Source organism: Acromyrmex echinatior, chromosome 14 (genome assembly GCF_024713525.1).
Source record: "Acromyrmex echinatior isolate Ae372 chromosome 14, ASM2471352v2, whole genome shotgun sequence".
Lineage (NCBI taxonomy): Eukaryota > Metazoa > Arthropoda > Insecta > Hymenoptera > Formicidae > Acromyrmex > Acromyrmex echinatior.
Window position 1 is genome coordinate 10,125,195 of NC_141865.1, and position 27,046 is coordinate 10,152,240.

At 31.2% G+C, this 27,046-nt stretch overlaps 2 protein-coding genes across 7 annotated transcripts; one reads left to right on the plus strand and one right to left on the minus strand.

The window, feature by feature from the left end:
- Nucleotides 1-212: 212 nt before the first annotated feature.
- Nucleotides 213-2,985, plus strand: Syx16 (syntaxin 16). Its single transcript, XM_011056495.2, has 5 exons — nt 213-468; nt 553-765; nt 938-1,145; nt 2,307-2,563; nt 2,741-2,985. The coding sequence occupies exons 1-5, from the start codon at nt 388-390 to the stop codon at nt 2,948-2,950; spliced, it is 969 nt and encodes a 322-aa protein (XP_011054797.1). The 5' UTR covers nt 213-387; the 3' UTR covers nt 2,951-2,985.
- On the minus strand, nt 2,633-25,555 carry LOC105146330 (oxidative stress-induced growth inhibitor 1). 6 transcript variants are annotated; one of them, XM_011056524.2, is made up of 8 exons: nt 24,834-25,555; nt 19,673-19,992; nt 9,377-9,492; nt 8,543-8,997; nt 8,009-8,262; nt 7,677-7,933; nt 7,133-7,534; nt 2,633-6,987 (listed from the first exon to the last, which is right to left on the minus strand). In XM_011056524.2, the coding sequence occupies exons 3-8, from the start codon at nt 9,435-9,437 to the stop codon at nt 6,746-6,748; spliced, it is 1,671 nt and encodes a 556-aa protein (XP_011054826.1). In that variant the 5' UTR covers nt 9,438-9,492; nt 19,673-19,992; nt 24,834-25,555; the 3' UTR covers nt 2,633-6,745. The 6 variants fall into 6 exon arrangements, with proteins under 6 accessions (XP_011054826.1, XP_011054817.1, XP_011054808.1 ...); XM_011056515.2 differs by having other exon boundaries at nt 9,377-9,495; nt 19,673-20,043; nt 24,834-25,552; XM_011056506.2 differs by having other exon boundaries at nt 9,377-9,495; nt 24,834-25,318.
- Between the last annotated feature and the right edge of the window lie 1,491 nt (nt 25,556-27,046).

Consider the following 27,046-nt stretch of genomic DNA (forward strand, 5'->3'; position numbering starts at 1 on the left):
TAATTTAAATAACAACTCGAAACGCGTATTTAAATTTAAAAGAAAAACATCCCTTTTTACTATATTTATTATTTTTTATTTATCAATATTATACAAAATTATAATCTGAGACTAGCATAAATTGTTAATTTCTAAAACTCAACGATAAAAATAATTTCGTAACTCTAGAACACTAATGTTATGAATACTATAAATTAAAATATAAAGAATATAGATATATAAAAATAGTAAGAAAAGCGCAGCAAAGAGGCTAATGAGCATTCCGAGCAGGCTTGGCGATCAGCTGTTTCAAGATGACAGCTGATCCGGTACTTGGTGCGTAGTACAATGCGACGGAATGATTAGGAGATATATCGTGTAGTGATAAGGAGAGATAACAGCTCGAAAATGGCCACAAGAAACTTAACCGAACCTTTCGTTTTGATGCGAAATAATGCCCTGCAGAGTAGGCACATTTATGCCGAACAGGTGCGTGTACTTAACCTATTTCAATCTAAAATTGCTTTTATCTTTATCCTATAATACTTATACGCTTTAAATTAAATTTTTCAGAATCTTACTGATAGCGTGGCACTGGTGGAATCGGATTCCGGTGCATCCGACAATGTCGAACTGAAGGGTGTGGATAGTGATGCACCGCCCACCTGGGCAGATGCCTTGGAAGAAACACAATACATCCTGAGCAGATTACGGGTGAAGATAGATAGCCTGGTCGAGCTGCACTCTAAACAGCTCACCAGACCTACTCTGGATGATACGTCCCAGGTTTGCAAATTCCTAATGCTGTAATTCGGTTTCTCAAGCTATCAAGATTCAAATAAATTATTCTATCACTTGTTCTCTTGCAAAAAAAGAATGCATCGACTAAGTGAAATGCTTAGAATTTATAATAATTGTAACTATGAGGATTTGAAATATATTTTATATTACTGTGTAGGAGGAAAGACAAATGGAACAACTGACACGAGAAATTGGACGTGCATTCTCTAATGGTTATAGACAAGTACAAACAATTAAGTCAGCTGGCAGGCACGAAACTAAATCTGCGGAACGTCGACTAGCTAATAGTGCGGTAATGGCACTTTCGACTGCTTTACAGGAGTTAGGTCTTCGATATAGAACTGCACAGAATCATTATCTGACACGTATGTTCTTCGTAATTGAATAAAAATAATCAACTATTAATATATTCAGAAACTATACATTTTGCGGGTTGTCTCCGTTCAGATCCATTATTAAAATGTCAACATTTCGTAAACATTGCAGTTCACTTCATCAGGGCGAAGAGCTTAATACGCTTCTCTGAAGATTTGCTTTTTATACGTTGTTTAGAGCTAGGAGATATAAAAGAGGAAAAGAGTTGGCCAATTTTCGGTAACTGATTTTCCGTATTCTACTTATGCTCTACATTATCTCTATTTAGATTATCGGGATGTTTTTGTATCTCTATAACTTGTCTATTCTTAGAAAATATGATGTAGTACAATATTTGGTGTCCTATCTTAATGTCCTGTTTTGATAATGATTGTGATATGTTTTAACGTTACGTTGATGTTCTTTTATCTAGATTGATTATTCTGGTTTTTCCAATGTGAAAGACTTATCCGCAGAAGCAAAGTATTTTATATACTTCCGCAAAACTAAATGAGGGTCTTTGGTGTTTAGAGTTTTTTTTAGCCCTATTTGGGAGAGAAAGGAGGTTTAAAGATGATTCGGGTATTGTGCTTATTCAATATTCTGTCGATCTGTTATTCCTTTAACTTATGGAAGGATGGAAGAAAATTCTTTTGTCTGATAGGATTCGTTATCTTTCTTGTGTACAAAAGTATACAAGAATAAAGTCAATTTACGCATAAAAGAACATCACGTAACGTCAGATTAAAACATGTCACACAGATTATTAGAATTCAATATTAAGATAGGAAATCAAATATTGTTTAATTAAATGACTGGGAAAAAAAAAGCTATAGAGATACAAAAACATCCCGATAATCTAAATAGAGATAATGGCTGTGTAAATATATATGGAAAATTATTTTTCCGATTATCGAAGATTGACTGTCCTTCCTCTTTTCTGTCTACTTCAGTGTATATAAAGAAAATTCTTCGCGGGAACAGCTAAGAATCGTCGCAGTCCTCGCTCTAATGAAGTCAACTGTAATGTTCATGTTGGTATTCATTGTTATTTCCGTAGATAATCCGCGAAATGCACAGCTTCTGTACAGAAAATACCCATAAAAGCTTCAAAAGCAACTGTTGATATTTTTAATAAACTAATATTATTTACCTCCAATAAATCTTTGCAGAGGTGAAATCAAGAGAAGAGAGAAATAACCAGTTCTTCGCAGAAGATCAATCTCTTTTAAATAATCTAGCAACTGATTCTTGGGTGACAGAACTAAATGAGGCAGCTGGTGATTATTGGCCAAAAAATGAACAAAGACAGGATTCGGTTTTACTGCAGTTGGAGGAGCCGGAAGATAGGATGAAATTAGCAATGGAAAGAGAGGAACAGATTGGAAGTATAGTTCAAAGCATAGCAGACTTAAAACATATTTTTAAGGTAAATTATATGTATATATAAAAATTATTATAAATACTCATGATAATAATTACAAGAAAAACTCTTCGATTTGATAAATTCAAATTGTTTTGATATTTATTTCGATATTAGTGCATATTGTAACATGAGTAGCATGATAAAGTCTTGTACAAAAATCTGAATTTTTATGTTGTACAGGATCTTGCAGTAATGGTACAAGATCAGGGTACTATTTTAGATCGAATTGATTACAACATAGAGCAAACGCAAGTACAAGTACAGGAGGGCTATAAACAATTGAAGAAAGCTGACTCGTATCAGAAGGCTAATAAAAAATTGTATTGTATCGTGATTCTCGCGGCCGCTATCATATTACTTAGCTTCTTGTTCGTCATATTTAAGACGTAGAATCAACTATAATTAGAATAAAATTAACGTGAAAATATACTTGTTGGTATTTATCGTGTTCCATAAAATGAAACGTCTTTATAAAACTGTACATATTGATGGAAAGAGCTATTTTTTAAAATAGTCCGTGCAATTTTCCTTAAGTGTTATTGTCAGAAAAGAACAATTACATTCATAAAATTATGACGAAATGTTTGTTCGGTCCATCTGTTCATGGATTATATACAATATCAAATAATACTATGAATGTGGCATTAATCTTTTTAATCAATGTCTTGCTCTGTATAAATTAGTTTTAAAAATAATTCCTCATAATATCGTAATCCTCATAATACCTGCAATTTTAAATGGTTTCGCTGTATTTTAATTCTTATAGTATATACTAAGAGTGACGGCAAAAATAACAGATTTATGAATAATTTATAGAATAATTTATTTATATATATATTTCACATTAACTGTATATTTTTTATAGCGATAAATTATGTTTTTTTATTTATGTTTAATATTGTAACGATAAAAATGAAAAAAATGCAGTTTGACTTTTTATATCTGTATTGTAAACTGTTCTGTACATCTAATTGTTAAATGATCATTCCATAATAAAACAATGACTGAAGTTAAGTCTTGTGAACTATACATATTTTCTTGTGTGTACATACACAACATGATCTATATAAGATATTACAAATTAATTTTTGGAAAGCAAAAAAGATAACAATAAGATCCTGTTGATACTTTAAAATTAACTGAGAGCTTTTTGTAACAAATAGGATTATTCGCTGTTATACTTTCGAGAGAGGCAGGTGTGATGATTTCTCCTATTTTCGGTTTAAATAAATTTATAACTTCTTATATAAATCGGTTCTCATTTTGTATGTAAAAATACGTATCTACCAAATCTAATATGCTCAAGATTTATGTCTCCTAAGTCTCTTCTACTTCATTGCATCTTCTTGAACATTGCATTTCCTATCACAGATTGCGTATTAAGTATTCTTGTATCCGTACGTATCCCTGTCGTCATAGCTAATATCTACATATGAACTTTCATTTTAATAAAACTTCTAAAAACCATGTTACTACACTATGAACTATAAATGATACGTTTTAATGTTTATTTTACCTCCTATAGCTACAATAACTCGCTTACTGCTAATATCAAATTCGTAATATTATATTAAATACATTTTAGGCTTACCGTTACAGCATGTATTATAACATATAAGTTTAAATACCGCACATTTAATACAACAAAAGAATATTTCTTGCATTTTCATGATACGTTATCAAAGAGTAATATAAAAATCTGTGTTTAAAATATAATAAAATTATGAAAAGTACATTTCTCTTTTTTAAATCCAGCTTTAAATTGAATAAACTAATTAACTTAATTGTAACATATGAATGTTAATTAACATATACAATTAGATATCATAAATAAAATTATGTAAAATATAAATAAAGTTTGTAAATTAAGTGTAAAATAAAAACTATTAAATAATAAAAGAAGATGCAAAAAGTAAATTTTGTGAAAACATTTTGTACTAAAAAGGTAGTATTACATATATATATAGATTATACTAATAACAAAGTGTTACTAGCCTATTTTAAAAGTAATCACAGCTTATATAATAAGAGATGTAAAGGCATATTACACGGCGGATTAAAGATAAGTAAAACTTAAGACGAGATAATCGTCTTACTTCGTGATATCCTGAGAAAAAAATGTTTTATATATAATTATATAAAATTATATATATTTTATATACACTTGTATATAAATGAACATATTTTATACATAATTATATATATTTATATATAATTATATATTGATATATAAAATTATATAATTACATATAAAACATTTTTTCCTCGAGATGTGTTTTCATTTGCAAATTGTCAAGATGTCAGAAAATAAAAATACACGTAATGTAAAAATGCTTGTGCGTTTGAATAAGCACAATTGTCCGGCCATTCTAAAAACTTAACGTTCTTACATAAAGATAAATTTTATCATAAAGATAAAAATTATTAAAGGCATTCCTATTTATACATAAATGTGCATAAAAAAAGCAGTTAACTTAATCGGCAAACACAGATTAATCCTAAGTACATACATAGTATCAGAATTTATATCAAGAGTTTCGTTGTAATATTCGTTATTCTTTACGAAACTCGTTACAATACAGACTCCAACAGTTATATATTAACTGTATATACACTTTACGAGATGTAGAATCTAATAAGGATGTATTTGTGGAGAGATCTGTAATGTATAGTCATGAAAAATTTGTCAATAATATAATATTGCACCTAAAAACAAATTATTAAATTTAAGTGCAATTACTATTGATATTATCTCATACATAATATGCTTAGCAAATGGAATGTTAACAAGCGCGGACAGATCTAAAATAGATAAAAAGTGGCATTTAAACTCATCTTTTTCCGCACGTTGTAAGTCACTACTCGCTGAGTAAATGTTGTAATTATCATTGCACTTTAATTTTCGCTACGCTACGGTGCGTTCCACTTAACTTTCGCAACGCTCACGTGCATTATTTCGTCCCCAACATTTATTGACATGAATAAAATGATGCTCGCAAGCGTTGCAAGCGTTAAGTAAAATGCATCCTAGGAGATATCTCGACGAAACAATTAAATAGTTATGTACATTTAAAAATCGGTCGTTTCCTCGCGAAGGATATAATATGGAAAGAATATAAAAATAATTTCAATAGTATATACAAACACATTTACTCAGCAATCTCTTGATATAAATGTTAAGAACTAAGCGATAGTCACCCATACGAATTGAGCAGGAGTCACACAATGTTAATGCGTCTACAGGATGCATCACCACATCCGGAAATCGAACAATTTCTTTAAACAATGTTTTTAATGAAAAATTAAATATTACAAAAAATCCTTTTACATGGCACTTGAGGACTCCCTCCCTGTAGATCAATTATTCGATATATCCCCTATTAGCTTGAATGACAGCTTTTATTTTCGATTTGAAGCGTTTGCACGCTATAATGTAGCGCTGTCCATGCTGATGAATGTTGCCTCAATAGCGATCCTTAATGACGTCACATTGGGATGCCGAGACTTGTTGATCCTTTCAACTTTCACTCCATACATAGTAGTCCAAGGGATTTAAATTTGGGCTGTTGGGAGAGACCAGAATGGGAGTTGAGGCGAGCAACACAGCTTGTCCTGGCAGTCTCAGAGAGCATCTGTCGTGTATCTTTAATGTGTACGATTTGTATCGAAGGTCCTCCTCGGCATTGTTGGCTCGCTTACACCAATAATCGATGCTAATTTTCGCACGATTATCCTGAATCATCTGAAATCAGCGCTTGAGCCTTTTCAACGATTGCAGGAGTCCTCGTGGTGTATTCTTTCGAGTGACTCTTCCTCGCTGGCATACTGGAACCTTCGTTGGACTGTTCTAAAGCCATATATTTTGCAAAACGTCATAAACGATTGATCTCGGGTATCCAAAGAATTATTTCCATTGCTGAGTGCTCAGCACGAAGGCCTTGGATGATCGCGATTATACTCCGCACTTGGTTTCAATATCGCATTTTGAGAATGACTGTTCATTATACTCAATAACTGTTCACTAGAAGCATCAGACTTTCTCGGACGCCAACAACAACCTCTGGTTGCGGAGGCACAATATAGCGGAAAATTTAAATTGAAATTTGTTCGAATGATTTTGATGACGCACCCTGTATATATAAAATAATTTTGCTAAGATACGATTGAGTCGCGCGAGTAGTTGTCTCAGGTGTTTGTGGTGCATAAAATATGCGCCACAATTCCAAGCGCACCGCCCAAAACGAAGCGAACAAAGTTGTTACCAACTAGAGGTCCTAATGCATAAAGTCCTTTTATCGGCGCGTTAATCATCTCATATGTGAAATCATCGATTTCAATTGGATTAGATTTGCTATCAATCGGCTTATCTGCGAATTTACCCAATTCCGTACCGCCACCTTCTAAATATGACAAGTCTGGTTTGTATCCTGAAAAAAATTATTGAATACAGTAACAGCGACGAATTTACGAACTGAATTTACGAACTCAATACTAAAGCCAATATCTATTATCATATCCAATCTATAAGTTTTACTAATTTGAGTTATTATTAAGAAGTATATAGATGTTTACCGATAAGAATGGCTGCAATAGATATTGGAAATGTGTGCAGCTGACCGTTTGGAGCGGAAAGTGTGACTGTCCTCCTTATGTTTCCTTTCTCGCAATTTTCAGAAAGACTGACGAGTGTATATCCTGGCAAAGACTTGTACAAAGGATAATTTGTACCTCCGTCAGCCATCATTTCATACACTTTATGATACTCCGGATATATGGAATCCGGTAGCCATTGCAGTCGATCATAACTAGTAGTTATTCTCCCAGCGGTCTGTTTGCCCCACTCGTTTAACGAGTTGCGGAATGCGTGTAACACAGGTATGCCTCGAAAGCGTGCGGCCATAATCGCGTCGGCTGCGCTCAGACCAGCTCCGATTACTAACACGGGTGGGATCTGTTCATCGGTCGAATCTTTGCCTATGGTTAACAATTTATTAAATGAGAATAAATCATGAACAAATTATGTAATAAATAAATGTATAAAAAAGACAAGTTTTTCCAGAAGCTGCATCAAATTAAGTGCAATCATCTCTCTTTATATAACTTTTCCTTTACGTACCGTACTCGTTAACCAAACATCCTAATCGAGTCTCAAGATCGTTAAGATCGTGTGTCACCCATTGGCGATTTGTGTTCTCCCCTGAAATGCCCAGATGATTGGATAAATCGGTCGTGCCAGTTGCAAGAACCGCCCTTTTACATCGATATCGAAATCGTTTTCCATTTTTGTTCTCGTACCCGTCTACAATCCAATTGTATCCTCCTTTGCTCTCAGGCGAGTCCGAATTCGGTCTTACTGAAGTAACTGTGGTCCCACTGCAAATAGATTATTTCGTAAAAGTCCGCGTTGATGTCGATAACGGTTTTGTGTCAAATATTTCAAATATATACCATCGGAAATATTGTGTCAAGCCTTTCCTGTGCACGTAGTCTTTGTAATACGTTGCCACGGTACCCATAGAAACTCGACTAGACGCCTTACAAACATTCAGTTTTTCTAGGCGCGCATATACATCATTCTCTGCGGCTAAAACCGATTTTTGTAACTGTTCGGCTTCGACAAGTTTCTCCCACTGCCTCAGATCCAAATCGGGAAGTGACATCCATCGGCTCAGACTGATAGTCAGTACATTGGGATCCATAGACTAGAGATAATCATATTAAAAAAATGTTAAATTAAATAATACGGAAAGAGCTTTTCATAATATATAAATATGTTACGTTAAAAATTAAGTAATACTTATAATTAACCTTGTTAATTCCCAACATAAAATTTTTAATTGTTCAATCATTAAAATATTAGCTGTTTCAATTTATTAAGACTTTTCCTTTCATCATTTTTCACCTATCGTTTTATATTTCATGGAAAAAAATCCATTATTTTCAGGATTACAAAAAAATGAGAAAACATCGTTGATCACGTACCTGCCAAGCACCGCCTGGTTGGCCCTTACCAAGGACAACGTGGTCCACGATCCTATGCTCGAGATGTTCGTCAGCGGAAATCCAATTAAGCAGCGAGGGCACGTCGAGTCCGGCATCGACACACGGATGCTGCAACTGATCCATGAGAAGAGCCAGTGGTCGACCGCCGCCTCTACCCTCGATGCCGGAGGACAGGCATTCAAGTTTGCAGCGTGTACTGCACACTAGCGCACCTCCTTGCGTCCTGCTGACACCAGACTTGGAGCACTGACGACGATTGTTAATAGTTACATCAGTGTTCGCATCGTCCGGCGTATCATCGCACTCCTCATTGCTGGTCGTGCAAAACCGCAGTCGTGCTGTCAGCATATCATCGCCAGGATGAGGTTCGCCGGTATAGTAAGGCCAATTTCCGGCGAGCATATACGATAGACATATCCCGCTGGGTCCATTTCCTGAAGACCAGAAATTGTGTAGAATCTTTACTATTTTGACAAACGACTTGAATTATGACTGCTGAGACTCAGAGTTATTTTTATTAACCTTCTCACAAGCTTTTTATTTAATATGCTCTTACAATAAAAATTTTAGCTTTGTAGGAAATTAATACTAACATTGCTGAACATGACAAGATAAGAAGTTCATTGGTCTTTGATAAGTGATAAGTGTTAAATAAGCATATATAAGCATATTTAAAAAATTTGATTACTGGAGAATTGAGAGTTCACTTTAAAAATAAAAGTAAAATTTTCTCATTTTCAATCCATAACAAACTAAGTTAATGTAAGATACGTTATTATTATTAAATTTTCTCAAGACATTTTATATATTTACCTATGATGACAACATCTTTATAAATGACATCGTTATCGTCGACCTCAAATATATTCTGCATTTTTTCTTTTTGTATATTCGATATCTGTGTAAACCCAATTTTCCTGCTCGTTTGGCTACTGCAAAGAAAACGATTATTTTATTGTAAAAATGTTATGTAACATTTTATGTGTGTCAATATACATAAAATTATGAAAGAGTAAAAATAGTGCATCTGTTATTGTCATCATTTTCCTGAAATAATCTTTATTTGCGACGATCATTTTAACATTAGTCACGTTTATAACCAGTGAGATTATTACACAAGAATACTTATCATTACGCGACAGCCAATTTTTCCCCGACGAGTAGATAATCTCGCAGAATTTTCCATATTTCAAAATATTAAAGAACAAATCTACAGATTATATAGAGATAATATATTTTTCTATTTTTAATATAATTGAATATACTAAATATTTATTACATATATATTGCATTCCACAATTATGTGAGTATAAAAAAGATAAGCTAAATACGTATGCCATAAGTCTTCTACGCATTAGTTAATTACACAGTATACAAAAAATCGATAAGATAAACGGAACGTACTTCTTTTCGGGTGACTTTGCGACTTATGAATGTAAAGTGTTACAAGTGTTATCTCTTCTATAATCAATGTGAAAATTCTTGTGACTATTCATAAATTGTGCAGAATGTAAGGTAAATGTAGTTAGTGGAAATGATCTAAATTTTAGTTTAATATTAGACTTTTAATGACGTGTATGATTTTACATAAATTCGTTGTGTATAAAAATTTAATAAGACAAATTTATTTAGTCATATATATCATTAAAAGCTTAATTTTAAAATTTTTGTTTCATTTCGTACAATAATTAGATAATGTCCACTAACTGGTACGTTTACCTTTCAATCGCTTGCGTTTTTTGTCGTTAACATTTTGAAGATAAATGATAATCATGTCGTGAGAAAGTAAAAGTCATGACCTTCGTTGTAATTAGCGATCTTCGTCAGGTTGGCGTCATGTTTCCTACTCTCTAATACTTAACTGGTTCCCGATATAACCCGATATAATTGCTGTGACATGAATCAGCAAACCTTCCTGCCGATCGGCTGTTAATAATGGCCTGATTGCTCAAATGAGCCTAACGACATCTTAAAAATAGAGATAAAAAAACGTAAAAAACGAAGGAGAATAAATAAAAAGCTTGAACTGGAAATCGTAAAAATTCGCATAAAAATATTAAGTATTAGAACTCGCCTTGACCAAATATAGCTCTTTTCATTCATTTGAATTGAATAAATAAAAAGTTATTAGAAATAATATTATAAATACAATATAATAATAATTACAGAAATAATAATATAATAGAGATATATAGAAAATATAGAAATATGACAAAAATTAAATTATTATTTACGTTTGAGGATGAATAGACACATGAGAGTATAGAAAGCGTCGTTAAAAAGAGTCAACGGGATGTCTAGTTTATATGCATAATCGAGAGAGATTAACTCATGCATTTCCCTCATTATGTACCCGTCGTTTCTACTCGAGATCACCTATTCCGCAAATAACTGAAGAGAACGTCTCGATAATTTGTAGCGCGCGCACTCATGGTCCATTTTCATTATAATACTTAACAGTTAAGAATAGCAACGTTACTCGAGAACGAAGATCGACGATGGAGACAAGAATTGACAATGATCCAACCATTAAAACAATTCTATCTCATCGCGAGATTAACAACAAAGTGTTAGTATTTGTGATTATAATTACGTAAAGTAAAATAATTATGGTTCGGAGCTATTATATATTTTTTTATACAAAATCATATAGAATCATTATTAGTAACCTTATAACAATAATATAAGTGTAATGATTATAAAAACGGAGCTTCTAACTATAACTAGATACTTATTTATCTTGCGGCTACGCAATTATAGTCATAAATACTAAACACTTTCTCTTTCAGTGTATTGGTATTATCGAATGTATTTATTTTTATGAGAATACAGTTGGAAAATTTGTGTTAATTAGGAGATAGTGTCTCGCGTACATTTTACATAATCCAAACAATCCAACGATTCACTCAAATTTTTATTAATTTAACACAAGACAAATATATTAGAAAGTAAATATTATGTAAAAAAATTAACATACAAAATATAACACTGACACAATTTGTAAGCAGTGATGTTTTTTTATTGAATTAACATTTATAATATCTAAAATTAATGTTTCGATAAATTTAACATTTATATGTTAAATTAATACACTTTATTTATCTCAAAATTTATATTTAAAAAAACATAATTTTTATGTTATTTATTACTTATAAATTGTGTTATTTTAAGAAATATTAATATCAATTTAATACAAAAAATTCAAATAATACAACTACACTATTAAATTAATACTCGGATATATTAAAAAACACAAAATTTTAACAAGGACTTGAATAAACCTTTTCTAACTCAAATAAAAATATTTTTTATTGTGAAGAGATCTAAAATAAAAAATTGTCGAAATAAATAAACATTTTTATGAAATAAAGACTGTGGGAGTGTAAACGGAAGGATGAAAACAGTCACAATTTTAAAGGTCAACGGCAAAAAAATTATTATTTCTTTTTTTATCAGACGTCGTCAAAGAAAAAGCTACTATATTCTAGTGGCATTTCTGGAGAGAACACGGAGGAATCTCATCACGAAATCTATCGAAGATAAATGGCAACGATTATTGCACACGAATACATCGATATCGATCGACAGAGTTGACAGTGTCCTACTAATGCACAGGATGATTCTATAGTTGACAATGAGGCTTTATTCACGACGTGTACAAATATTCAAGCAATCGGTTTACATGCTCTTGCATGTCACCGGACGACAGCGGTTTTACTGTTCGCCGCGAGAAAGCCAAGATCGATGGAGAATAACGACAATATAATCTATTCCTGCATGAAAATGACAAGTTATATAGCAACGTAGAGTATGTCGAATCGATGAATTACTCTCAAAGAAAATTATTATCATTACGTATAATAAAGGTTAATCAGATAATCGAAGACCATTTCCTCGCGGTATTACAACGTCATCTCCAGTGTTGTGCAAGACACTTCATTTTTAATACCTAAGTACAGATACAAGTAAATTTTCTATCCTAGAAAAAATCGAGATATAGATATAGATACTAGAAAAACAAAATACTTAGGTAAAGATATCAGTGTATCTAAGTATAGATATATTTTTATTCATTAAAACTTCGGAATAAATAGGCATTTATGATTTCATATATCCACACATAATATTTACGTATTATACGTATTTGATACATATACATACATAAATATTCTACGTAAGTAAGTTTAACATGTTGCATATTAAAATAAAGTAACATTTATAAAACTATTAATTTTATTCAAATAATTCGTTTAACATTTATGCAGTTTCAAAAACATCAAACATTCAAAATTGTCAGCGGACAAATTATTTCGTCACGGCGATATAATTTGTTACCCTGCACTAGCAAGTTTGATAAAAGTATATTATATTTGAAATATAAGATTCTTTTACTGAGCTTCGCGCCTGTTGAACGTACATTTAATACAGGAAAGTATCAACTAAAATCTAAATATAAGTACCGGTACATAAGAGACCTGTTCTCTTTAGTTTCTCGCACGGTTCATCTTTTTTTCTGCAACATGGAGAGAAAAGGAAGAAAGATGAACCATGTCAGAAGTTCAACTAAAAAGAATAAGCCTAGAAATTGTACCTAAATAGGTACAACTCTGGTCACCTGGCATTTCAACCGAAATTTTATTTTTAGAATTATTATACATTTCCCCCAAATACACCGGAATTCCCGAAAGATATCCTATTATCATTAATTTTATTGTTGTCGGAAAAGTGAGAAAAGTTTTCTCTCTCATTCAGTTCTATGAATAAGCGATAAAATTGTTTCGACACGACGCAAAAGCAAGCAAAGTTCTTCCGAACCGACATATCCTTTCCGACATTTATCATTTTAATTTATTATCCGCTAGATTAAGATATATGAAATAAAATGTAGAATGGAAAAAAAATTCACTTCGCAGAATCCATTAAGACCGCGCAAGATGTAAGGACGTTATATATTAACGATCGCGAGTTAAATCGATAACCACCTGAATACCTCCTTTCACAAGATACGTATAAGTACAAAACGATGCTTGGTTGGGGTCAACTGGTCACAACTCGATATATATCCGGTTTACGAATATAACTATATATTTACGAAGGAATCAGATATATGAAATCTCTACTGAAATTTTAATCACGTTCTATGTCCAATGTCATATCTGTATTAAACCTTTAATCATGTATTTTGTATCCTATAAAACGAAGAGAACTGAGCTATGTATGTAAATGTAATTAGGGCAATTAATTACAACGCGTGATCTATACGGGATATTGAGGCTTCAATTGGATCATTCATATCCTACACATTTTTTTTCTTTGAAAAACTAAGAGCATCAAGTAATTAATTATAACATTTGTATACAATTATAAATATATATAATATTATAAATACTTTCTAAAGATACCTTCTAAAGAATATATGTAAGAATCACTTAATATATTGCACATTTAAAGTCATAAAAATTAAATTGGGACACGCGAACGACCCATCATGTGAAATGAAAGACTGAAAAATCATCGTGTATACAAGAGTTAAATGTACTCGGTAGCTATAATTAACAACATTTCATCTCAAACTTTTCAACGTACATATATTCTGTCTCTATAAAAAGAACATAAGTTGTGCAAATATCGATCGTCAAAGAAGAGTGATTATCTTAAAAAGATGACACGCGACTTTAAACATGCAACATTACATATAATGTACAATTGAAGTGTAACATGGTTGTTGATTTTTTTAATATTTGATATGATATAATCGAGATTTTAACGCAATTTAAACGCGTTGCTGCTGCATCTTTACGACATCGTAACAGGTGCGTTTGTAGGTACATTTAGATATCTGCTACCATTCTAACAACGCGGGCGCTTCGCGCATCTTCTATTCTTAATCAACGATTATTTGCGGCGAGAAGCGAGTCGAGGCGCCTGAACGGAATTTGGTTAGACGGAGATAATCAATTCCAGAGCAAGACGATTGGAAGATTTCTCTTATAACACACGAAGCATCTTCATCGATCGATGTCCTTGCGTTTCAAAAATTTATTATTAAACAGAGGGTATAATATATTATTAAATAAAGGAATTATTCGGAATAAATTCCGACCGGAATTATTCCGTTTTTCCTAGAAAATATAATAAAAAAGGTAATAATTGAATAATTCCGATCGGAATCCATTCCGAATAATTCCATAATACATCCTAATCTGATCTCATTTTGCACAAATTCACTGTAAAATAAAGTTCACAAGTTTTACGCTTCAATTCGATGAAAAGTAAGAGAGTTAAACCGCACAGATTACGGGAACTTTGTGATAAATTTTCGGAATTAAATTTGCCTTCTTCCACACATATAAGATAAAACTACAAATACACGTTTCTTCATGCAAGTACACAGCGATTTTTTGGTCGCTTTTTTCCTGTCTCTACCGGATTCCTTTCCTCTCTTTTTCTTCCAAAGAAACGAAACAGAGGAATGTGCGGTCCAGCAATCTAATCTCGGAATGAGTCAGTCACAAAATTATTTTGTCAGTTATTTTTTGGCTATCATTTTCTTAAATAATTTTAAAATTACTATCATTTAAAATAAATTTCACAATTCACAGAATTTTCTTTGTCTAAAATGTTTTCAAATAAGTTATTATATTTAGTATTTAACAACAATGTAAAAATTATACATCATTATCTTAGTCTTTCAGGTCTGATTGTCGTAGAGCCAATATGTTAAAAATTATTCTGTTCTCTTATGAGAGATTGCATCTCAATTGCATGATTCATTAATGATATTAATTATGTGCGAAGTGTACAAAATAAGATTTTATTACATCTAAGATACAATAATTTCAGATACAACTAATATTTTTAGTAAGATCTTTACTGTAAAATGCAACGCGAACTTCTCATTTTACATTAAAAAAACAAATTGATCATAGTTTGAATTTCTCTTTGGCTTAGAGAAGCAATGATAATACATGTTGAAAGATGCTGATCTACATCGTAAATCTCTGTTAGAAGGAGTTACCAGACTCAACCGAGAATACCTGCCATACAAATTTGGAATCGTTTTTCGACGTCAGAAGCGACCTTAACGAAAGATGATGCGTAACTTGAGTATAGTTTTCCTACAGTCATAAACAAAACTCAGAACACAGAAGAAAAATGATAGGCAAGATTTATGAGATGTCACAGGGTGTATGAGGTCATCTTGGAATATAACACTTTAATTTATTATCGCAACCATTCCTTATCCCTTAAATAATTCAAATATTAAAGTACAAACAAGATAAAAGGAATTATTTTTAACGATTTTTACGAAATTTTCTTATTCTTAATAAACACGCTTTTATCTAATTTTTTTGTAATTCAAACATGAGATAAAAATTATGTATAAGTGACTGACAAAAGTTTTTGTAATCGCTTACACGTGCTTCGTCTTGCAAGCAGTAAAAATGAATTAGTCATCAAATTGCCAGCTTTTCGCATTAACTTCGTTAAATAAATTAATAATTGTCAGATATTTGTCGCAGAACGTACATCAAATAGTAAAATGTAAATGCACTTAAAATATAATATACAGTTATTTGTTATGTACATGGCAATAAATGTAAAGCTACTGATTCCTGTCGAATTTATTTGATATTATCTTTGCGCGGTTTCGCTTTTCGATATGTATCTATTGTGATTTTTTTACTCCGGATATCATCGTAATACAATTCATGCATTTCATGCATTTTTTTTATAAAAAAAAAATAGATGTTCTTTTGGGCATTGCAAACTCCACGAAAATGATCGTCGTTTCGATGATTACAAAAAGCAAGCCTTCGCAGAATTTCAAAAAAACAAAAAAAAAAGACCAGGAAAGTGTATTGTCAGTTAAGCAAATCTATTAGAAGGTAAAAATGTATTTTTAAAAAAAACAAGATTGCAATACGAATTACACACAGTGTTACTTCGTCCATGAAATACATGCTGCAGCTGTATGTTAATCAATTTCACCGGACGATTCAGTAAACACGAACAGTGGAAACTGCCGGCTCTTATTCGGCGCATCAATTATCTCAGCATTTAACCTGCATTGTTACGGGTTAACTTATACAACAAACTCGCCCGCGGCGTATTAATCGCGAGCTATGTTTATAGTCGTTACGTTCATTAGCCGACTGAATGAAATGACATTTAGAATTTAGATACGTAATATGCAACAATAACAGCATTACTTTAATAGCGAACTTGATCACTAAGACCTACATATTCCACGATATTGTATAATAGATTGACATTAATCTTGATTTAATTTATTCTTTTCCTAATTTTTAGAACTGGGGGAAAAGATTAAAAATTAATCTGTAACATTAATAAAAATTTGTAAAAAAACAAACTATTTTAGCTAGTAAATCAAACATTTAATGTTTTAACTATAATTTGCAAAACAAACATATATTTTACAAATATTTATACTGACAAGTCACATGATTTATTTGACATTATTTATTTTTATTTATATTATTTATCTTTGCGTAGTTTCGCTTTTCGATATGTATTTATTGTGATTTTTTTATTCCGGATATCATCGTAACGTGATTCATGAATTTTTTTCTTTAAAAAAAAAAACGGATTCGGATGCAATCTTTTTGCGCAATTGCAAAGTCCATGAAGATGATCGTCGTTTCAAATTTCAATGACCATAAAAAGTAAGACTTCGCAGAATTTCGCAGAATATACAATTACGCTTTTGCTGACAAGAATTCGCGTCTAGTCTATAATTACAATTTTTTTTAAGAGCAATAGTTATGTAAAGTATACGTAAGCTGCAGTCGCCTTTTGCATCACAAAAAAAAAAGAACATTGTTTCTACCATAATTTCGTAGCATGATGAAGCGTGATTCATAATGTACTTGTGCTAATCACATTGCGAATACATTCAGATACTATAATCGGAAACAGGCATATCAAATAAACAGATTGATAACTTTATTGCTTTCTACATATATACATCTATCTATTTATGACTTCTTTTTACTTGTTATCAGCCAATTAAAAAAAATTTGAGTTACTTAATATTGTCATATGAATAACAAAGTAATTATTAATCAAAACGAGCCATATTTTCGCGTTGCTTTAAATTTAGTAAAAGTCATTATCCCAAGTCATTATCCGGAAATTCCTAAAACTTCTTATATCTAGATCTAGAATAATGTTTCGTTTTTTAATTTACCTATCATATGTGAGTATTTCTATCGACACTAAATTATTAAAATTGCGCATGTTTATCAGGAATATAAATAAAGAGCCAGAGGAGACCTGATAATAATTTGATAATTATTATATTTCTTGATACAAACAAGTACGATAATAAATCGCGTGTTACACTTTAGGATTGATTTTTTCTTGCAAGTCACCATTTGTTCCCACCTGGGACAACGTAACATGTTTACGATAACTTTGAAAAGACAGCTGATAATTAAAACAATGCATAAATTATCTTGACATAAAAAAGAGGATTGAAAATATACAAACCGTACTGAATTTTCAATGAGAATATTTTCACGATAAAGATTACGAATTGCACCCTGAATATCCGCCAAATTTCGGCGAGCTGAAATACACGCGCAATTAAATTACGCCACCCAGACGATAAATTTGTACCATCGGTCGTTGACTTCTGTAATGCTTCATGTAAAGAAAATAAAATTGATGTAATTAAATACAATTGTGATTTTTTAAAATTTTTGAAGATATGCGAAATATACGCCCCTTCATTTAACCACAATGTATTCTATCAATATCACATTGTAGGATAAAATATTAATTTAAAATATAATATAAACTAATTATCAACATCAATTTTGCTGGTGTTATTGATAATTGCAAAATTTAAACTTTCATTTTTACATTTAATGTTAATATTAATGTTTCCTCTGGAATAGGTCTACAAATTTAATTTTGATATTGATTACATTCAGTTTCTCATTTTATTATTATTACTAGATTAAGCTTCCTGTTACGAAATGCGGAGCTTTCGTGGAAGTTCTCAGGTGGATAATTGACGAATTAAGTGCCGTCGCGTGCTTCATTCACCGACAATTACGTCACTTAGCTTAAATAGAAGAGCGAATGTGAACAGAATTACATCAAAATTAATATATGAGCAAATATCGAGCGAGTTCGTCAAAATAAAATTTGATAAAAACTATACAATTCATCCAATATCTTGATCTGAATCATGATTATAATTATAGTGATGTTTGCGCAATATGTCGTATACAAATTGGATTACTGCTTTTATGAAACGGCAATTTCTGCAACTATGATATCATCTCTAAAGGACAAAAGTATAGATACGCAATCCATTTTTACGTGAAATAAATTACGTTATCTTCCCGTTCAGAATAACCGGTTAAAAATCAATAATTTTTCGATCTTATTACTTTTTACAATATTATATATAAAATTCCATTTTAATATATCTGTAAGTTTGAGGCTCCCTTTGTTTTGCCTTTAACGAATAAACTAAAATAATAATCTTTAGGATATTTGCGCTATTATATATTATGTGTGAATGTTATGTGTGTATGCCTTTTAAAAGACACTTTTAGAGAAGTGACTCTCATTTTTAAGAATTGAAATCTCCCTCCTAAAGATTGAAAATTGAGTTCTTTTTCAAAACTGGCTCAATTTTTACTCTTTACAGTGACATTTCACTCCAGAGAGCTTAGAGAGTGTATACATATTATAATATAAAAGTTTTTGAATTTATTTATTTATTTACACAACAAAGAGAATGCTTCGACTTGAAGATATATTAAAGTCAACTTTTATTTATAAAATTCATATATAATCCGCTTCATGTGAAATGCAGCAAGAATCTTAGAAAGTATCCACGCAGTATATCCACAACACGTTCTCGTCTTCTATTTTTCTTTTATTTCCTATCTAACTATCAATCACACTGTCATTTTATATCTCCTTCGGTATTCAGATAGATATAATTGCGGATCGATAAACCGAGTAGATTGCTATCCATGACGCGTAGTATGTCATGAATCATACGTATAAGCAGAAAGGAAAAAAAGGGATGAAAGAAATATATATATATATATATCGCATACGCACCTTTCCCCCAGAAGAGCGTCGATCTTTCCTGTTCTCTGATTTTCCCGTCGCACGTCGGAGCCGATTATCGGAGAACGTGAGCTTGGTTAGTCGAGCTGGTTACGTCGGAGCACTAATGATAATAGTTGTTCCTCACCCGGCGACGGTCGGCGTCGTACTGAAACGTGCACGCCACGCACGATCGTTTTTCCCGCGGAAGCTTCGTATCCGAAGGTCGCGCGATGAATGGCAATTTCACAAAGCAATTTCAGCCGTGAGATATCAGTCCCTTCGATGCAACCGTCATGGTGCAATAAGATTGTGTTTGCGATACGACTTTCCTGCAATTACAAATGTCCTGCAGTTTGACAGATGTTAAATATCGCCTAGACCTGTAAAGATAAAAACGTATAGATGAAAAAGATGATCATTACGACGATTTTTATAAGAATTATGTGTGCTCACTGATGTGTATTACATGAATTTAATCATGGATTTAATGTATTTATCAGTGCACGTACACTGTATATCAAAGAAGCAATAGCAACTCAATCTCTTAAGATAAATAACATTTTGCTATTTTTAACTTTCATGTGTGTCAAAATGTAAATCAATTCTGTGATTAGTTTCAAAGCAAACAATGTTCACATTAACGTATGCACTTAGCAAATAATAAAATAAATTTGAATTAAAAATAATACACTTGCTTGAGTTAAATAGTTAAATTGTACAACTCCATTGTGTTAGTTAAATTAACGACATATTGAGTAAGAACGGTGGCGACCTTAAAAATAATTAAAAGTAACTCAAATTGGATATAATTAGAGTTGTGAATTTGGCATTATGAATAATGAACTCAGTAAATGAAACTAAAAGCGTATGTAGACAAATGAATGATTATATAAGCATCGATGGTTTATAACAAATTGGCTTCCGCCTGACAGTACTCACTAATGACAGGAAAAGATTTCAAAATGATGTTTACTGACTAAATGACTACTTGGACGACAAGAAAAGATGTTTTTACGATTAAATTATGGTTTTACGCTGTTCAAAGAGTTAATATATGTTATTATCTAGATTCGAGAGAGATACTGAGATTTTGAGATGATTAATTAATACAATAAAAATAAAACAAGAATTATGACGCACTTTCTGTTAATAAGTCTGCGAGTCACGTTTCTGCTAAGTTACGAGATACGTCGTCACATAGTGAATATCTTTCATAGATTACATTTCATAGATTATAAACATGATTCGTTCTTATATATCGATCCACATTACTTGTACAACATCAATCAATAAAAAAGATAGCTAGGGCATGATGTAAAGTTAAATCGCATTACCCTTAATACACTTTTTTTTTTGTAACTGCAAAGAAAAAGCTCATCGCTTGCGTTACAACTTTTCGACTTTCGACATCCTGGTAATTAGCCTTGAAATTGATACTCTCTTAAAGTGAAACTGATATTCTTGTTGACTTTCACATCCTACAGATATTCAACATCGAAGCTGATATCCTTTTTTAGAATTCTAATCGCAAATAATTCAAAAGCAATCTCGCCAAAAAATATTGGAGATTATTTACTTTGGACATGCGATAAAAAACGTGCGATAAAAAAGGCGATTCTCTGATAATAATATGTCACAACATTAGGTAATAAAATAATATTTTACACAAGATAAAGGTTCGCAATTATTTTTATCAAACATATCCATGTGGAAAAATACAGAGCATGAATAAAACTAATTTTTTTTGCAATTAAGAAAACTGAAGAGAATATTTGAAGAGAACTGAAAAACTTTATTCATGCTATAATAACAAAACTAAATAGCATGAAATATGAAACATACATGAGTGTGTATACATATGTATGTAAATAAAAAAAGATTAATTAATTTGCTAAAGAGACAAGAAATTTTCATATAACAGTTATATGATAACATATAATTTACGTGACCACAAGATAAACTATGCTAATGAATTATTCAGATGAAAAAATGACGTTTTATGATATTAATAATATCGATTTCAAAGAGATCGTAGCAAATTTAATGAAATTGTTTGTCTGTTTGTGTAAACCGAACGAGTGACCGAATATCGTCATCGCATCATATTTCCAAACAAACATATCTGATCGCAAGATCAAGTAAGATAGCTAAGTATTAGAAATTGATAATGGGATTAATAAATTGTTATGAAATGAAGAAAGAGAGAGAGAGAGAGAGAGAGAGAGAGAGAGAGAGAGAGAGAAAGAGAGACGCGCGCGCGCGGTAGAAAGAAAGTACACGATTATCACCGCGATTACAACGAATATTTCGCATGATGTAATGCGAATGGAAATGTACTTAAAGTGTATAAATAATGTCTATTTAATGCGGAGCAAGGTTGCGATATAACATTCTTTAATTATCGCCATCGATAGCTAGCATTTGAACCGCAATGTTACAACGCCATATTTCTCGTGTCGCAAAATAAATACCATGTCTACCATTAATATCGCCTATTAATTATTAAACAACGTCGGCCGGCAAACTTAAACTACTTGAATACTATATCTTCCTGAATTAATAATTCACGACACATGGCGAATATTGCAAATAAGTGGTTTCTGTCGTAAAAATTTATAAAAGATTAGAAGGATGGATATTTTCTATACGTGAAACTCTAAATAGAAATGAATGAATAATTCAATGTTTTTCTCATAATCTCCGATACATTATAATACATAAATACATAAATACTAAATTTAATCATCGATTTATCAGCTTAAATAAGCTTCCTTTTTTAAGCTATTTATGGTGTTTTATTCCATGGATAACTACGCAATAAACGTGAGATACAATTTATTTTTACATATAATATGTAAATAACGCTTGTGTGAGTACAAAGCTGTTCGCGTGTCATAACGAATGAATTATTTCCAGACGAAAAATGACGTAACATTGAAAATCTTCATGGAAGAAGCATCTGTGCTCCGAAATTAGAATCGCTATTATGAATGTGCGCGTGCGTATATTCAAACGTGTAGTAAAATATATATACGTAAGTATATATATATATATATATATATATATATATATATATATAAAACATATTATTAAAATATATAATATATTAATTATACATATATACACTGGAAAGATGGAATAAATTTTAATAAATATTTGAGTAATACTAATTCAACATTTACTAAAAAAAATAATAGTTAACTAAAAAATTAATAATTTCTGTACCACATAAATAAATGTATACATTTAGTAAATATTCAGCTAATATTATTCAAATAAATATTTATTAAACTTTAGTACACTTTTGTATGTATATGTATATAAAATGTATTATAAATATATAATATATATAATTATATATAAATTATATACATACATATATATATATATATAATTACTAATATACTTTAATAAAACTTTAATAAAAATGTCTATTTATTCGCGTGATCTATTTATGATACTCTTAAATTGAATTTCTCTTAACAACAGATACATATTTTTCATAGAAATTATAATGAATCAACGAATATAAATCAATATTTTTAAATACATTTGAAAAATATAATATATATAGTATATATAATTACATTTTTATACGATACAGAAATATATAATTATATATGTACGATAAACTTAAATAAATATTCATAGCACAAGCAGATATAAGCGGATGCAACTGTAATTTTTTTTCCATAGTTAACAGCATCGACAACTTTACGATAACTGCTTATTAAAATGCGTATGTGACGCTTACTAATTAATATAATCACGAACGTGTTGACGTGTACAAAAATCATACGAAAGATTGATGCACTGCGAGCAATGAAAGGCAAACAAGAAATTTAAGATATATGAAAGATTGATGATGCGCCGTGTGTAAAGAAATATTTTTTGCTTTGATTACATTCTTGACTGTGATTATGATTTTCCATGAGCGCATTCGAAATCAAGTTTTATCTGCATAGTAGATTAATAAAAAATAAAATTATAAATTATACAACACATAACTAGGTTTAATCAACTGCGAAGACGAATGATATCAAGTGGATTAAATTACGCAAGAAAAATTACGCAAAAAAAGAAATGTGATATTTTCAGATCAACTTCAAATTTAAATTCACTTCATTTATTGATTTATTCTGCTGAAATGTGCTGATCAAAATAATCACCTGTAGCAGAGGAAACGCAGAAATGTGAAAATTATTATTACGACTTTACGATTTGCATCTCAAATCTCAAAATAGACCCGCTTAGCCTAGCATGAAACATTCATCTAATATTTTTGGAAGAAAATATAAAAATAAAATATCTATTTTTAAAAACACATAAATGAGATTTCTGATGTCTAAAATTTTCATAATTTACTCAACCGAGAAAAACGTTCCAATTCCGCTGTAATATTTGTTACACATTCTCTATGTTTCTATTATTAATTTATGTATCTGAATATATTCGACTTTGTCTATTTCCTGTTCGTTTCCATACGATCGCGTCCCTAGATTTGAATTAAAGCAGTCTATAATAAAAACTTCTTCATTAACTATGCAGACAATTTAAAATTTATAATAGTTGATACATTTTTTATGACGCATAAAAATATTAAATATACGTTTATTATATCTCGTATAAAAACTAGTTTCAACTAAATTAAGAGAAATAATTCTATTTTCAGTCAAAGTGGATTTTACTTGATTGAAGACGTTACAAATTTTTATATTTTATTGTGAACATCTTTTTAATATTTATTAAATAGTTTAACAAACGTATTAATTTTATTTTTTAATTTATATATTTATTATACAATTTCTAACATTCATTAAATTTTTATTACACAACTTCTAACTGTATATCTATTATATTTTAGAAAAGGGTTGGTAAAGACTAATTTTTTTTTTTAAGAATAAAACGTCTTTTTTTTTCTTAAATATATTTTTAATGCTTCAAATATGCTTTAAACAGTACTATAAAAAAAAATTTTAAACATATTAAAAACATCAATAAACATGTTTTAAATTGTTTAAAATACATTTAAAACATGTTTTTTACCAACCCTGTTTGAGAACATGTTGCTTAATTGTATTTAAACAATTTCCATTGTAATTGCACCAATCACTCCGAGACCGATGCCGCTAATCGCGTCAAAAATCGAAAGGCGTATCAAAGCATTTACCTGGTTCGTCCAGCACGTCGTCATCGTCGCCCGTCTTAATCCGGATTGCAGACTCTGATCCGATACATCGCGCAGAAATTCCGTTGGACATTCGTGCCGCGGACGTTGCCAGTGGATCGCCGATGCACGCTAACGTTCTTAAGTACCATGGTGAGAGGACAGCCAAATACGCGAGGCGAGGTCGGCGAGGATGCAACGCCGCCCGGGTGCAGGGCGCGTTCCGCGCTACAATCGCGAAATTCCTTTCGATCTCCTCGCGGTCGTCGCGCCGAGAATACGTTTCTGTTTTATTCGCGTGTGTCCCGACTCGCCTGTGAAAATTCACCGTCGTTGACGACACACCTCGTCCCTGCCATCGATTTTCCCTTTAGAGCTCGCCGCAGATCCAGAAACGCTTCAGCCCTCCCAGGTGATGCACGCGCCGATAGATACAACCTGAACGTAGCCGTGAATGCCGCCTGCGCGCGTCACGTTTCGATTTTAATACACCTAGCGACATCCGTCGGCAAAATTTGGTATCTTTTTTAACTTTAATTTATTCGGATGGATACCGAATGATGATAAAATAGATTTTTCAAATATTTATCGACTCTCGCGGGAAGTCTTCTACTGTTTGATGAAGAGTGGTCGAGATGGCGCTACTTGGAAATTAATTTATAATAAAAGGAAAAGATACACAAATTTACATTAATTATTGTTATACAAGACTTAGCTGAATATCTTTCATTATATTTACTTAAATTCAGTACGTTCTATTATATTTTTTTAATTTGAAAATGTTTATTATAGTAAATCTATCCTATTACCCGTATTCATAATCAGACCTTATATTTTAGGTTTCCTTAAATTTATTTTCAGATACTCTACGAATTATTTCATTAGTTACTGAGCATCTAAAGATAAATTTAAGGAAACCTTAAAGTACAAGATCTGACTATGAATACGGGCATATATTTTCAAGTAGTAGCAATTGTGACGTCTTATTTAAACTGAGAAAAAAAAAGTCAAAATGTTTGCAAACAAATGTCACGTGGCGATTTCTCCGATATTTATTGATCATAAACAATTTATTGCGCAATAAAATTATACAAAATATATGTAAAATTTATCTCAATAGTTGTAAAAAAAAAATAAAATGGTTTATTCGCTAAGAATAAAAAAATTTTATTTTGTCATATTTAAATAAGGATCATTTATTTCAGTGAAATAAAAATCATATTTCATAAATTTAAATTTATGTAAATATCTTAATTTTTTTAAAAGTTTAATTATCTTTTCCTCAACTAATTGTAAGTTTAGTTTCAGTACAAATCCAAATAACGACATGTATCTATATAGATATAGACTGTCAGAATATCAGGCTTAGCTTGATTCCAAAATTATTTTCTCTCTCACCTTTTTCTAATAAAAGAAAGATAAGTCTTTAAATTATGAATTAAAATATAAAATTATAATTTGCGATTGCATAAAGCGCGTTTGAATAAAGTTAAAGAGTAATTAAAAATATTGGGGCTCCAATATTTTGTCAATATTGACTATATATTAACTTTCTAATATTAAAAAGTCAATATTGGCCCAATATTTTTTTTTGCGAGAAGAGAAAAATGTTCCCATCATCCCAAGGGAAGAGGACCTAACTGGATGACGAGTCACAGTTGTTTCATTCTTCCGAAGAACAGCTATGATTGACCAATTTCATAACAACGGATGTTGTTAAACTTGATTACTAGTACCGTGTAAATGTCAGTTACTTAGCCATTCTTATCACGTAGCCATTCTTAGCGTCGAGCCACTACCAGTCTCCAGATATTTAATCGATAAAAATGATACGTCAATGAAAACAAAGAATAAAAAATTCGGTTTGTATGCATAACTATTATTATAATAAAATCTTAAAACTGTTAAGAATTAAACAGCGCCACGTTCACACATGCTAATTAATAACGTATTATTAACAATAATCGTTATTATTATAAAAATTAATAGATTTCTCATTACAAAATTTGATTATTTAGGCCAATTTTGATTTCTGTCAATCACAACGTCGAAGCCTGACGCGGTATATATCCCTTGTCGCATTATATTTACACGGGCGAGAGCTTTTCTATGATGATACAATAGTCGCGTCAGCCGGGCTTCTCTAGGCTGGTTTTTTTTTTCCGGCATTCCGTTGCATTGACGGGACCTGATTTAAAGGGCCGCTTTTGAAATTT